The sequence below is a fragment of the Salmo salar genome, chromosome 06 (genome assembly GCF_965601325.2).
Source record: "Salmo salar chromosome 06, fSalSal1, whole genome shotgun sequence".
NCBI lineage: Eukaryota > Metazoa > Chordata > Actinopteri > Salmoniformes > Salmonidae > Salmo > Salmo salar.
Window position 1 is genome coordinate 33,436,313 of NC_138296.1, and position 14,214 is coordinate 33,450,526.

A 14,214-nucleotide genomic window follows, 5' to 3' on the forward strand; every position below is an offset into this window, starting at 1 on the left:
GGCACGTTCACACAGATGAGCAGGGACCCTGGGCATCTTTCTTTTGGTGTTTTTCAGAGTCAGTAGAAAGGCCTCTTTAGTGTCCTATGTTTTCATAACTGTGACCTTAATTGCCTACCGTCTGTAAGCTGTTAGTGTCTTAACGACCGTTCCACAGGTGCATGTTCATTAATTGTTTATGGTTCATTGAACAAGCATGGGAAACAGTGTTTAAACCCTTTACAATAAAGATCTGTGAAGTTATTTGGATTTTTACGAATTATCTTTGAAAGACAGGGTCCTGAAAAAGGGACGTTTCTTTTTTTGCTGAGTTTATGACTGTTCACTGACAGAACTAACCATGTACACACACACACACACACACACACACACACACACACACACACACACACACACACACACACACACACACACACACACACACACACACACACACGATGCTTGGGGCATGTGAGGCTGTGGAATGTAAGCCGTAGGAAGGTGAATTCAGTAGAGGGTAGCAGCAGCATCCTCACATCTTCACCCATCATTTCTCCACCCTATAATCCAATGTGGTCATTTTCCAGAACAAACAGGGATTTATCTGAGATAACAGACGCGTAGACATGTCTCTGCTTTCTAAAGTGATCTATAATCCCTACGTATTTACAATGCACCGGGTCTTATTAAACAATGATCCCAGATGTGATGCAGAAACCAGGTCACCCTGCACTGCACAGCAGGTATCCCGTATGACTGTAACGCCTCGATCACACCGACAGCGTTATTGTATTTTGGTACACCAGAAGTACATTAATTTCCAGTGGAATGCTGCATTTGCCTTGCAGCATTGTGTTGCAGAGGCATTGCAGTGCATTCTGTGTGGCGCATACGTTGGATTTATCGAATGTATGCATCATACTGTGTGCGTAAACGGCTTGACAGAAATTGTAGCAGAAGGTGAATGTTGAACACACATATCCAGCTGATGCTGTGTATTTTAGGAAACCAGTGATGGACACAGTCTAATTTAGATGTAGATGAAAGCCTCTATTATTTTTCCAACCTTCAGATGTGAGTCTGGAAGAGAAAGACAGGGTCCCCGTATTGAAGCCACATCATTGGTGGCAATACCTTGTGCTTTCACAGCAAACTGTTTGAATTCTCTCTTCAAATGAAATGAAATCAAATGTTATTTGTCACATGCGCCAAGTGCAACATGTGTAGACCTTACTGTGAAATGCTTACTTACAAGCCCTTAACCACCAATTCAGTTTTAAGAAAATATAATTAAGAAAATATTTACTAAATAAGATAAAGTAAAAAATAAATTACAAAAATAACACAATAAAATAACTTGTCCTATCTCACATGATCCTTGCTTCAAATGTAACAATAAATGCTTTGTTTAAACTATTGTGTTCCCACTGGGCAAAAACTGGTTGAATCAATGATGTTTCCCCGTCATTTAAAAGAAAATCTTTGTTTAAATGTGATGATGTTGAATAAACGTGGAAAACTGATTGGATTTGAAAAAAGACATCAACGTAAGGGAAAGTAGTCATTTTTTCACCCAACTTTTAACCTAAATCCAAAGACATGGTGGCATGTTTTGTTGATTTCATGTTGAATTCACATTAGTTGACAACAAATGTAAATCAAAACTAGACGTTGAACTGAAGTCTGTGCCCAGTGGGTTATTTTCACTGATATTTCCACAGCATATTATTTGATCCAATATGAATCTCCTGGTGCCTTCATTTATACAAAGCTTGTTAAGGCTTCTCTCCACCTGAAGGCTTGTGAAGGCTTCTCTCCACGTGAAGGTTGTGAAGCTGTCTCTCCACGTGAAGGCTTCTCTTCAGCCTCTTGCGTCTATTGTTTGTTCTAGCTTTTCACTTATAAGGATGTGCATTGGATTTCTGGTAAACTACATCTGAGTTTGAATCAGAAATGGCATTATTTGATTATAATACCATGGATTGCTCTTTAAAGGTTCCACCAGAGTACACAGATCATATTAAATTAAGGGACATAAGTGGAGTTGTCTCCAATGTCAGATTGTACAGTGACCATTTCCTGGTAAACCGTGTAAGCTTACAATACACAGTTTCCTGTTCAGAGGAGATTTCACAGTATCAGAAGTGACCCATGTGACCCATAATGCAGTCATTATTGGGCTGTCCTTCCATAAAACAAGATTTTCACTATGATGCTACAAAAACAAGCAGAATCAGACACAAACCCCCTCCCTGTATTACTTAATACCTCTGCCTGGAGATTATCCTGGTTGTATTACCAACGCTTCCTATTACGTCATGATGCCTATGTACAGGGCTTTCTGTCTGTGGATGCAAAGAACAATATTCAATCATTGCAAAACAATAATGTGTGGTAAGTCATGCAAGGAACCCCCCCAAAAATCTGCATGATCAGCTGTTCCCATATATGCCTCAAACTGTAATATGAATTGCAAAAAAAATCTCTTTAACAAGTATCCTACTTTATTCACGCATAAATAAATATTTATTGAGGAAATTGTGACCTGAAAATGATGTCAAAGCTGAAATGAGTTGCCTTGTGGTGTTATTTCCCTCCTGACCAACATAATACCATAGCCTGAGGAAGGAAAGGAAATTGCCTGTCTAATGCAAACATTGAGAAAGAAAGTTATCCTAAAGCTGCTGTTACTGGATCATGGCTCAACAGTTTAAATTTGAGCAGTGAAACCCGCCTTCTCTACCATCCCTCCAATCAAGGTAGAGCAGCACTGAAAGATGCGCACAGCATCTCCAGATGATGGTTAATATAGCAGTGTCAGATGAGCAAGAACATACTATACTAGCTGTGTGTGGAAACATTACACCGTCGTTTATGTCCAAAAAAATATTGTTATTATAGAGAGAAGGAACAATTTATTGCGTTGAAGTGTTTAGAGATCAACAACGTGTCAGTATGGGATGACAAGCGTATTTGGCACTTCGCTTGGAACAGCCGGCGCACCATGTTTTTGGGCATGGAATTATGATTATGTGCTTTTGCTTACAATAATACCATATGTACCGAAAGAAGAGATGTGTTGTTCATAGAATGGCCTCAATTTGTTTGTGGGAGAAGGTATGGCTGGTTCTCATCACCTTCAACAAGACGTTCCGCGATTCCTGCATAAACTTCTCTTCATGTTCTCCCTTGCTGTGGTTTGCGCGTCGCTGTACTTCATTCTCTCCGGCTGCTGTGATTTTATTTTAGTGGATTCTGCGAAACATTTGAAGCAAACCTCTCAACTTTTACCGTTGACTGAGCTGTTTCAAAGGAAGAATGCCTCATTTGAGAAGAGGGCTACAGATGTCGGTGCGCGCTCAGCATCCCCCGTCGGCAGCACAGGTGCGACAGGTGCAGTTGGTGCGCAATCAGCCAATGTTGGTAAGGACTGGACCGCAACAAGGAGACTACCCCAAGCAATCATCATAGGGGTGAAAAAGGGCGGAACACGAGCTCTTTTGGAATTCCTACGACTTCATCCTGACATTCGAGCACTTGGCTCTGAACCCCACTTTTTCGACAGACATTACTCACGTGGGTTGAATTGGTACAGGTATGTACCTACCTACCTATCGATGATGATGATGATGATAATGGTGATGATGATGATGATGATGATTAGAATGATTATGATGATTAAAATGATTAGAATGATAATGCTGAAACACACATTTGTGTTTGGTTGATATTTGTTTATATATATGTGATTGAAAGGAGGGTTTCATTGTTTGCGTTCTGATTATGTTTACAACTTGCAAAAGGTGAAGAATGATGCACATTCCTCCTTGGAATTGCTGCTTGCGCATGGTCAGCCGTGTGTATTGCAAGTTAAAGGGGTTATTTAATGGCTGGGAGAATTTCTCTATGGGCTGTCCTACATTTACTTATTTTTTTTAAATGTATTTAACCTTTATTTAACTAGGCAAGTCAGTTAAGAACAAATTATTATTTACAATGACGGCCTAGCCTCGTAAAACCCTAACCCGGATGACACTGGGCCAATTGTGCACCGCCCTATGGGACCCCCAATCACAGCCGGTTGTGATACAGCCTGGAATCGAACCAGAGTCTGTAGTGACACCTCTAGCACTGAGATGCAGTGCCTTAGACCGCTGCACCACTCGGGAGCCCTACATGGCCCATACATACACTCCGAAGAACAACTGTAAAATCAGTAACACAAATATTATGGAGCAATGTTCTCTATGCCATTATGATTTTATCATTTTGACTGTTCTCCAAAAACAAATAAATGTACCAAACATTCCCCCAACTCCTGAACCTAACATCTACATGATCAATCAATCAAACTTTATTTATATAGCACATTTCTTACAACAAATGCATTTCAAGGTACTTGGGAACAGTGCCCCACAATATGGACCTTGTTTGATGTCTTGTGGTGAGCGGTTATTTTTCGTTTTTTTTTAAACAACTAATTGACCAACTTTGGTTCAATTATTTGAATTCCATTTTGTTCAGTTTTCTTGTGTGCGCTCAATGCGCTCATTGTACAGTTTCTATAGAGATGCATCAGATCCAGCCTCAGCTGTGCGATGTAGTAAGAAGTTGTAGTTTCCAACAGGCCAATATTCTATTGTTTAGTGCGTAAAACGTGAGAATTAACTACAATGACCACAATCCCTTGCGCATCTACTGTCCGGTCTTTGTTTCTTTTACGCCTGCTATGGAAGAGACAGAAGAATGTGCGATCATGAGGTGCTATAGAGCAGCTGTTGCTTCACGAGGGTTTATCTCTACCTGAAAATACTGTACATGATTGATATTTGGCATTCAGCAGTCATAAAAGTATGCCTTATTTACGTTGAAGGACTACAAAATTGTGATTTTGTCAGACTGCATAGACAGCAGCTCAATAGAGATGAGATGATGACTTAGAATTAAATATTAAAGTTATTAAATAAAACATATGTAATATACACAACTGAAATATTTTATTAAAGTAATGTGAATAAATTATGGTTGATAAGGGATAAGCAGTAATGGACAGTCACTACCATCATGTGACTTTTATTAATTGTTTTATTCTGTCTTGTTACAGCATTCAGGCCACACAATGCATAGTGCATTCAATGTTTCAAAAAATTATTGAAACTTGAAATTGAAAACCGTGATTATTTTTTTTATAATCGGACCGAACTGACCTCAAAAAGCACTAATCGTCAAAAACCATTAATCGCTCAGCACTGTTGATGTCTGAAATATCATACTGTCTGTTCCCAAAATGGAAATATTCATCAAGCTGCTTGATCAAAGTATAGCACCACATTGTCTAATGAGAATATGCACTGCAGTATGCATTGTTTCTGCTGAGAGGAAAATAATCAAGGCTCTTTATTGAAACACTACCCATGGAATTGAACTCGATCTTGATAATGGTTAGATAACAGTTCCAAGGGAGAGAAGCTGAGTGCAAATGCCAAGCGAGTCAATGCAACACAAAAGCTACATATTCTGACAGTGCCAAAATCTGTCTCCAAGGAAAATCTAAAGTGGGCTCACTAATGGAGTTTGCTTGTATTTGTGTGCTCCCTCCCTCCTCCTTTCTCCCAGTCTCTCTTTCTTTCTTCCTTCCTTTCTTTCTCTCTTGTCCTTCATTTGGATTTCTATTCTATTCTATTCAGGCAGATAGCCGAGTGTCTCTCCCTGGTAGCACATGCTCTTACAAGGGGTGTGTACGAGTTTCAGTGCCCCTCAGCCCTCGTTTAGTTGAATGGGAGTGTATTAACATCCGGCAGGGAGGAAGAGCTGAGTGAGGCTGGAGAGCACACTGGGGAAAACTATATAACACCATGTAAATTATTAAGAACCAGCAGGCCTGTTGGCTTCATTGGCACAGGATGACATAGAGATCTGTGGGGAGTGAGCATGACCAGATAGGTCATGGTGTTAAGGGATTATTCAATCCCTTTATTTGGCTATAGGATTCAATCAATAGTACCTTGATTGGTTGATGGTTATTCAAAGAATTAACCCTCTCTTCGGTCTAAAACAAATGGATATGGTTATATTCTATTTTGGCTGTATTTTGTGTATTTGATATAAGATTGAACAGCCTCATTGTCCCTCTCAGGAACCTGATGCCCAAAGCTCTGGAGGGCCAGGTGGTCCTGGAGAAGACACCCAGGTACTTTGTGACGGCGGATAGCCCCGGCCGGATCCACGCCATGTCCCAGGAGGTCAAACTGATCGTGGTGGTGCGTGACCCTGTGACCCGCGCCATCTCTGACTACACCCAGATCATATCCAAGACTCCGGGCGTTCCCAGCTTTGAGACCCTGACGTTCCATAACGGGACGGAGGAGGCGTTGAAGGTGGACTCCCTGTGGAGCCCCATCTGGATTGGCCTGTATGCTCTGCACCTGGAGAGGTGGCTGGCCCACTTCCCCTTGGAGCAGATCCACTTTGTCCATGGGGAGAGGCTGGTGAGCGACCCTGCAGGAGAGCTGGGCAGAGTCCAAGACTTTCTGGGACTTCAGAGGATCATCACAGACAAACACTTCTACTTCAACAAGACAAAGGGTTTCCCCTGCCTGAAGAAGCCAGAGGGCAGCAGCAAGCCCCACTGCCTGGGCAGAACCAAGGGCAGGCCACATGCTGACATCCACCCTCAGGTCATCCTCAGGTTACGTCAGTTCTACCAGCCACACAACCTGCGCTTCTACCAGATGACAGGGCAGGACTTTGGCTGGTAGGATGGGAGCCTACAATGAGGTGGAAAATAGATGGTACCATTGTTACCATTCAAAACACAGGCTGCATGAAGAGGATGCAGGACAAAGCTTGAATTGGTGTATTTTGTGACGGTCCTGATGTCATCTGGAGTAACTCAAGTCCTCATGAAACCTGTATTGGCAAACAAATCAAAACAGACACACTTTATTTTGTGACAGTTAAACCGCAAGAAGTAACGTGAGTAATGCCATAGGCCTACTGTGTAACACCATGGACATACAGAGGAAAGTGACAGCGACATCCACGGTCGGAAAGCAGGTCCTCAGAACTCATGTGAACTTACCCTTTACTCCACTAGATGGCAGTCCTTCACCAACAGAGGCTTAGACGTATTGTCGAAGTACTGTAAACGACTTGGGAAAATGTGGATATTTAAATATTCCCACGTTATGAGGGGCATTTAAACCCATTTCCTCAATATTACCAAGAATCATAGGCAGATTCACAGTCTGTATTGTCCTTAATTTCTGACAAAGTTTGTGTTCAATACATTTCCTGTGTATGTTTATGGGTGCTGCCTTTTTCTTCATTACATTCTGAAGCAAATATTAAGATCCAACTTTCTCTCAAACACAAACTTACATACAGAACACATAAACATAAGCACCATATTGTAACCTACTGTACGTGTTGGAAATAGCCGTCTGTACACCAAGCATCCATATGGCAACTAGACTTGGCTGATATTTGCAGCTCCATGCCGAATGTGGCAACAAAACTACTAACATAGCTTGTAAAAACAGCTTTACCATCTGCTCCAGAATAACAGTCATGATAAGAATAGTCATGGCCTTGGCTCTAGAAACATACAGGAGGAAGTTGAGGACAAGTGTTGTTTATTCAGGCAGCTCCATGTTCCTTTAGCCATAATATTAGTAATGATCTTCTCAATGGGATCCATTATGCCCTATATAGTCCAGTGAGTTTGGGATCCTGTATATGAGCGCCAATTTATGGTCATTTTAATGAAGAGGTCACCAAGCCTGGTCCTGTAAAGCCTTATAGATCTCGTAGGCCCTGTTCTGATACTGTGAAAATGCATCCTTTCTTCCTCCCCTTTGTGTTTTGAATTGGAACCTATCCAATCATGTTGGAGCAGTCATAACCTCAATGAAGGGAGGATGGAAGGTACATTCTAACAGTATTGGAATGGGGCCCTGCAGGCCCAGGGTTGGTGACCACTGTCTTAGCAGTAAGCCTCTCCCTGTGGTTCTGTCATGCTGTCCAGGCCCACTACATTGGCTGCTCCAGTGGAGGGGTTGTGCCCATTGACAGGGAGGTCCAGATGCCCAGCATTTCCTTCTCTACTTGCAGGCACAGCCGTCAGGTACATGTCCCACATCTGCTCTTGCAGGTCCATCTCCAGCAGCTTCTGCTTGATCCTCAGCTTCTTCTCAATGTTCCGCCGCTTGTACTTGAACTCTACGATGGTCTTGGTGTACCTGTTCAGTGCTGTCACCGCAGAAGCCATGCAGGTGGCGAAGGAGCCCCATGCTAAGCTGGGGAGGGGGAAGAAGAAGTACAGAGGGTGTGAATAACCTCAGCATACATGCTCTCTCCATCATGACTGTGCTACTATACATGGCCTCAGAATGCTAGCGTCGCTTAAAATTGCACGAGTATCACATAGCTGGGTATTAGAGTTTAATCAGAGACAACTCCTATTGTTCAGCACCTAGTGTAATGGTAAGTGACCTAGTCAGTACATACATGTAGGACCAGCTGTAGTCCCAGGTCTTGGGCCTCCAGTCCTCCGGACCCATAGCCACAGCCAGCTGAAAGGCCGTGGTGAACATCATGTGGGCAACCATCCCCAAAAGGCCTGGATCCCGAGGGACACAACACAATACAAAACGCAAATAAAGTTGGTGAATGAAAACCTGAGATAATATATGAAACTATATATATTTTTTGTATAATGGTTGTACCTTTCAAAAGCACTGGTATAAGTACAGCAAAAAAATTGTATCTGCAATTGATATTAGTAGCCACACATGGCAGTATTGTACACATTATGAATTGAGGGCTATCAGTTTGGATACCTTTCACTTATTTTAAAAACCTTGCATGAGGACAGGTGTTGGTGTGAACAACATTGAGTGCAGTCCATTCATTTTCACCATGATCATGCTTCCTTATTCACTGGATATTCAGTTTATAGTATTACTGGGGAAGCTGATAGATTACATTAATACAGTTGCAGCCATTCCCCTTCATAACAATGACAGATAGAAGAGCGAATGATGAAGAATCAAAGCTCACCACATCACAGTGTTCCCTCTACTCTCGCTTTCTCTGCTGCCTCTTGGCCATCTCTCTGCCAACATTCTGCTCGTCTACAGCTGCTTTACTTGGGATTAATGCCCTAACAACCAGAGGAGGGGGTCAGGGGAAGGTGGGAGGGGAGGGGTGGGGGTATTCCTCTGGGTAGGCCTTGTCTTGGCCCAAAGCCACTGCCCCATCTCCAATCCGATTAGTCCAGAAACCAGCAAATCCCCAGAGGTATTGGATACACAGACCATAGACCACTGCTCTACGCGCTATGTTAGCACTTAGCTAGGCTAGCTTCCCTACAACTGTACCTCCCTGAGCAAGGCTCCCATCCCACCCTGCTACTATTATTGCTCTGCTTTTCTGCTAACAAAATCATATTCATATTCACATTCATATTTGTACCACAGACCCAAGGAGAGTTAGCTGTAGGGATTCCACAAATTCTGTGGTGCTAAACCCCATTTTAAATGTGTATATTCACTCCTACTTACCCCTACAATACAGTTTGACAGATGGATAGCAACACAATAACTATTATTGACAATACAGTGAGTGAATCTAAATGAACATGACTCCTGATTGACATACATTTTCTCAACAACATCTTGATTTCCCTCCTATCAGCTTTGGAAATGGTCTTTGAAAGGATGAAAACTGTAGATTCAGCAGTGCACTGAATATCGTATCTGTAAAATTTAAGTAATCCATTTAGGATATGGACTAGCCACAGTCACTCTGGCCGGTCTCTGCCTGCCTGGGATGGTTAGTGGGTTGCTTGCATGGTATTAGATGATGTAATCCCCTTGGTGGGTAGTGTTACACACAGACACGCTGGCCTCTGCTCTACTGTGGAGCTGGGACTCCCAAAGCCTGTCTACTGTAGGCTTTCTATCGAATTTGACCAGCCCAGTGCCAGCCTTAGTGTGATAGCGTGGCATGGAGGTTGACATGGCCTCTGGTCATTGAGAAACAGAGTCAGGGGATGTCCACTCACTAGTGTGCCCCCTCTGTGAAGCCGACTTCATAGTTAAGGATGCAGGGAGATAATCAACTCCTCAATGGCTGGTGATCAGCTTTGAGTGACTGTATGAAAGTATTCTTTGATGACTTGTTCATTTGACAAATGGTGAACGTCACATTTTTTAAAATAAATATGACTGTGTACATCATTCCCAGGCACAGATGTGTTACCTGACAGTGCGGTGAACATAGCAGCAAAGGCGTTGAGCTTCAGCTTGTTCATGATGCTGAGGCAAGGACACAGCTCTAACCACATGAGCACACCGCCCGTGAACAGCAGGATGAGGTAGAGACACTCAGCTGTGATGCACAGCCACAGGACCCCTGGGAATAGAAGGAAGAGAGGAGTCAGTCAGAGTGAGTACTACTGTCGCCTCTAGAATCCACTTCCCTCTACTAAATAATCCCACCTATAGGAAGGGAGACATCAACTCCACAGACCCAGACAGGAAGAGACCCCTGAGCTCTCTGTAATGAGGTGCGTACTGGCGGCAGAGAAGTCAGGCGCAGGAGAGCGAAAACTGATTTACAACGGTGTCGTTTAATAAACATAAACCACCGTCAACAGAACAATACATGAAAGGGGTCAAACAAAACCCAGTAAACCAGCATATCGTGCACAAGCACTACAAGAAACAATTACAGACAAGGACATGGGAGGGAACAGAGGGTTAAATACACAACATATAATTGATGGAATTGGAACCAGGTGTGATGGAAGACAAGACAAAACCAATGGAAAATGAAAAGTGGATCGGCGATGGCTAGAAGGTTGGTGACGCCGAACGCCGAACGCCGCCCAAACAAGGAGAGGGACCAACTTTGGCAGAAGTTGTGACACTCTCTGTAGGCCTGCTCTGGTGGGACTTGGATAGAGACGACAGGTGCCACTGATAATAAGATGAAAGCTGCTTCTAATGTAAAACTACTACAACAGCTTTACTTTTGTTTTTAGACTGTTGTTGTGGATTTCCTATGGAAGCCCCGATTGCACGGTAGATTATGTTCCAGTAAAAAGCAAGAGTTGACGGACATTCTAAAAAAAGTTGCAGAGGAATAGTACACTTATGAAAAAAATGAAATAAAGTCTATATATACTACCAATAACTTAATGGGTTGTGGGGTAGTGTCGCGTTAACCCATTTAATTATTGGGAGCACATATAGAGTGTATGACTGTCTTTATTTCTTTTCACAGTAGATTATGAACAATTGTTGATGCTTCATATAGATTTTGTTAAGAGAGTGAAAAAGGGGACACTTGCAAATGGCATCATCCTATAAAATCACTGTCTTGATATATTTTTGATGACTGGACTTATATAAAGTTGTGGTCAAGAGGACAATATAGATTTATCAGGGCTTTACACTACTAGACTGAAAGATAATCGTTTTACAAATGGGTTTTACCTACCTTTTTCATGGTCAGGTGCAATGTCTTTAAAGTCTCTGCAGTTAAATCCTGGAAGCAAAGAAGCATTCATTTAGTTCATGTTGTCTTGTTCTTTTTCTTATCTTCTTATGTAAATTGTAGTTGTAGAAATAGGTAATGCAATCAAAACTAATTTTACCCTTCTTCGTTATTTTCTATAGATGAAATATAAATGTGTTAGTATGCACAGAAGCATCAGCTAAATGGTTATGATCAGGATTTTCACCTTCATGTTGTTTGACCGATTACTCCCCAAGATAAATCTCCAGTCCTCATGTCTTCAGTCCTTTTTCTATCCCACTAAGCTGTTTGTAATGTCACACCTCAGGACTGGCTACTGCTGACTCTCACAGCTGTTTGTTCTGTCACACCTCAGGACTGGCTACTGCTGACTCTCACAGCTGTTTGTTCTGTCACACCTCAGGACTGGCTACTGCTGACTCTCACAGCTGTTTGTTCTGTCACACCTCAGGACTGGCTACTGCTGACTCTCACAGCTGTTTGTTCTGCCACACCTCAGGACTGGCTACTGCTGACTCTCACAGCTGTTTGTTCTGTCACACCTCAGGACTGGCTACTGCTGACTCTCACAGCAATCATAGCAAATCAATGTTGGGTCACAGAGTTCTGCAAGCATTTCAATTCTTGCACTCAATGATCTCCATACTGTAAAACTCCTACTAAAACTGATGCATCGTTATAACATCAGTCCATTTCAGTAAAGTCAACACAAGTAACCTGATACCAAATAGAACATTACTTTTTGCTTATTTTATCAAATCTCAAAGACTAAAAAAAGACAAAACAACATGATGATGTAATTGTGCAAGTAAATAGTAGACTGTCAAATCATTTGCATCTTGATCTTATTTTAGTCTCTCCCAATGTACTTCCTCCTTCACTTCCTGTTGTAACGTACCCAAACCACATCAGGTTTAGAGAGCATGGTCACACAGGACCAGCTGCTGAGCGGCCAACATAGTCGCATGTTCTATTTCAACATTTCTGCAAGTTGTACATGAAAGTTATTTACCATTCATGTCAGCAGCCTGCTCACAGGAGAAGAAGATGCCGGTGTGGAACTTCCTCATCAGGAACTTCTCTTCTCCCGACTCCCAGATGTACTGCACCAGCCTGCTGTCATTGATGTTACTGCTGTTGAAGCGAATGCAGTACGACTGCCTGGTCGTCACCGGCCCCGTGCAGAAAGGCTTGACCACCTTCCTGGTCCCCTCGCACCAGAAGCTAGTGGTCACTGCTGACAGGGCACACGTAAATGCTACAATGTTGAGGGTGAGCGCCAGGGACCCCCGCCTACTACACTCTGTCCCCATGCTGGAGGTTGGGCAAAATGAAATAAAATGAAAAAGCAACTAATCCAGGCTTTCGATATGTCGCTGCCGTGTTTCGCCTCTCAAATATATCTCAAATCTTCATAATCTTGTGGCATTTGAGGTTCCTTGAGTGATGCTGTATGTACATCTCTCCTGTGGCTCTAAGGATGTGCTGCCTGCTACCTTTATTGAAGGATTTGTTCTCTTCCTTGCTTGCGCTCCCTTATACTCCAATCCTCCAATCACTCTTTTTGTCTCTCCCTTGTATATTTGAACTCTCTCTCTCTTTTCTCTTCTGCTTGCTGTGGTCTCTTTTTCTCCCATCTTTCTCCACCCACTCACCAAATGCGTAATTTATTACTCAGGACAAATTATATTCTAGACCTCCATTTTATTGTCATATCTAAACCTAGGCATTTTTTTTTAGCATAGTAATAAAAAATATTAATTTGGGCTTACTCTTTAATCTGGAACAAGGCTCTCGCCAATGCAACATTGGACTGGACATGTTCTGGCATAGTTGGGCATTACTGATGCATGTTTTCACAAACTACAGTGAGTGTACAAAACATTAAGGACACCTGCTCTTTCCATGACATAGACTGACCAGGTGAATCCAGGTGAAAGCTATGATTCCTGATTGATGTTACTGGTTAAATCCACTTCAATCAGTGTAGATGAAGGGAAGGAGACAGGTTAAATAAGGATTGTAAAGCCTTGAGACAATTGAGACATGGATTGTGTATGTGTGCCATTCAGAGGGTCAACGGGCAAGACAAAATATTTCAGTGCCTTTGAAAGGGGTATGGTAGTAGATGCCAGGCGCACCGGTTTGACGGTGTCAAGAACTGCAACGCTAATGGGTTTTTTACGCTCAACATTTTCTCGTTTGTATCAAGAATGGTCCACCACCCAAAGGACATCCAGTCAACTTGACACAACTGTGGGATGCATTGGAGTCGACATGGGCCAGAATCCCTGTGGAACGCTTCCGACACCTTGTGGAGTCCATGCACCGACAAGTTGATGCTGTTCTGAGGGCAAAAGGGTGTACAACTCAATATTAGTTTTGTACACTCAGTGTATAATTTCATCATACTGTACCTGCTATCATAAAGGTCAGATCAACTCAAAGTGTGACAGTGACTTTAGGTTGTGAAACACACATTATTGCATGAGGCTGCAGATCAAGCATCAACATGTGTGCATGCAAAGTAAATCTGTTCCTATTTGATAACCTGGTGATTGGCTTATGCAGGATGTTACATGCAAATGTAGGAAAACTGCTTTGGGAAATAGGCTTAAGAGATGACAGATGTTGGGAGAAAGGATCCTGCATTTTCTTCAACTGATTTGTCTTGTCCATAACTACTCTCCA

The 14,214-nt window shown here is 42.5% G+C and overlaps 2 protein-coding genes across 2 annotated transcripts; one reads left to right on the top strand and one right to left on the bottom strand.

The window, feature by feature from the left end:
* Positions 1–2,807: 2,807 nt before the first annotated feature.
* On the top strand, positions 2,808–7,285 carry LOC106601451 (heparan sulfate glucosamine 3-O-sulfotransferase 6). The gene is made up of 2 exons (XM_014193667.3): positions 2,808–3,574; positions 6,116–7,285. The coding sequence occupies exons 1-2, from the start codon at positions 3,099–3,101 to the stop codon at positions 6,735–6,737; spliced, it is 1,098 nt and encodes a 365-aa protein (XP_014049142.1). The 5' UTR covers positions 2,808–3,098; the 3' UTR covers positions 6,738–7,285.
* Positions 7,286–7,368: 83 nt separating this feature from the next.
* On the bottom strand, positions 7,369–12,905 carry LOC106601449 (germ cell-specific gene 1-like protein). Its single transcript, XM_014193665.3, has 5 exons — positions 12,536–12,905; positions 11,485–11,532; positions 10,243–10,395; positions 8,488–8,599; positions 7,369–8,276 (listed from the first exon to the last, which is right to left on the bottom strand). The coding sequence occupies exons 1-5, from the start codon at positions 12,834–12,836 to the stop codon at positions 7,964–7,966; spliced, it is 927 nt and encodes a 308-aa protein (XP_014049140.1). The 5' UTR covers positions 12,837–12,905; the 3' UTR covers positions 7,369–7,963.
* Positions 12,906–14,214: the final 1,309 nt, after the last annotated feature.